General features: G+C 45.4%; 1 protein-coding gene across 1 annotated transcript in view; it reads left to right on the top strand.

The window, feature by feature from the left end:
• The first annotated feature begins 785 nt into the window (after nucleotides 1–785).
• The window catches only part of SLC35F2 (solute carrier family 35 member F2), a 26,987-nt gene continuing 26,911 nt past the window's right edge, over nucleotides 786–861 (top strand). The window contains exon 1 of the mRNA XM_045297736.1: nucleotides 786–820. Within this exon, the coding sequence (XP_045153671.1) occupies nucleotides 801–820 (20 nt within the window). The 5' untranslated portion in view covers nucleotides 786–800. The remainder of the gene's footprint in view (nucleotides 821–861) is intronic.

Below are 861 nucleotides of genomic sequence, written 5' to 3'. Positions count from 1 at the left end.
TATATTTAAATTCCATTTTTCATGAGCTTTTTGCAGCTCCTTCATGTGTGTCTGGGGAAAATGACATGAGATGCCTGCATTTTTTCACTTTGGCCTCTAGGTTCTTGAGACCCCCTAGGGCAGGACTGAAGGGTGAATTCCTTTAGTCTAGGACGGAGAAACCTAAAACTCAGGATCAATGCAAACCATGCCTGTCCTTCAGGCACATGTGAGCACAAGGGAAAGAGGTAGCAGTCCCCGGGCCTGACTTACCTCATTAGGTAAGGTGTGGCAGTGGAGCTTCCCTAGAAAGAACAGTCCCCCTGTGGGAGTATGTCCTGGGCCCTTTACTCAGCTTGGGGAAGATTTCATTCCACCAGCCTAATGAAATGTCTTCCTTTTTGACTACTTCCTAACAGCCTTCCTTCTCCTTGTGAGCAACAGTCTACGCTACACAAAGTAGCCTAAGTCTTTGGGGAGCAATTGAAGAAGACAAGTAGAAGTTGAAGGCATTTTCACCGCAGGGTCAATAATTATACTCTTAGGAGTAGCTTCAGAGCAAGTACTTCCTTTCATCGTCATGATACAAACAAGAAAGTCATCTTGATAGGATGCAGTGTGTCCCAGAAGAAGGCAATGGTCTGCAATCTCTCAGACGACAGAGCCCAGCCTGAATGCCAAAGGGATTATGTGCTTACACGTCTGTGTCTTCCCTGCACCAGCTTTGTTAGGTGCTGGGAAAGCCCTTAGATAGATACACCAGGACGCGTGGACGTGAATGATAAAGGAAAAAACAAACAAATCTGGATCATTACCCAACTATGACTCAACAACTGAATGGGTAAATAAAGGGTGACCTATTTGTGTTGAGGATTGCTGTAC

Source organism: Echinops telfairi, unplaced genomic scaffold, assembly GCF_000313985.2.
Source record: "Echinops telfairi isolate 266 unplaced genomic scaffold, ASM31398v2 ScPeMD7_7421;HRSCAF=8459, whole genome shotgun sequence".
NCBI classification, from domain to species: domain Eukaryota; kingdom Metazoa; phylum Chordata; class Mammalia; order Afrosoricida; family Tenrecidae; genus Echinops; species Echinops telfairi.
This window is presented reverse-complemented; position numbering and strand designations above follow the sequence as displayed.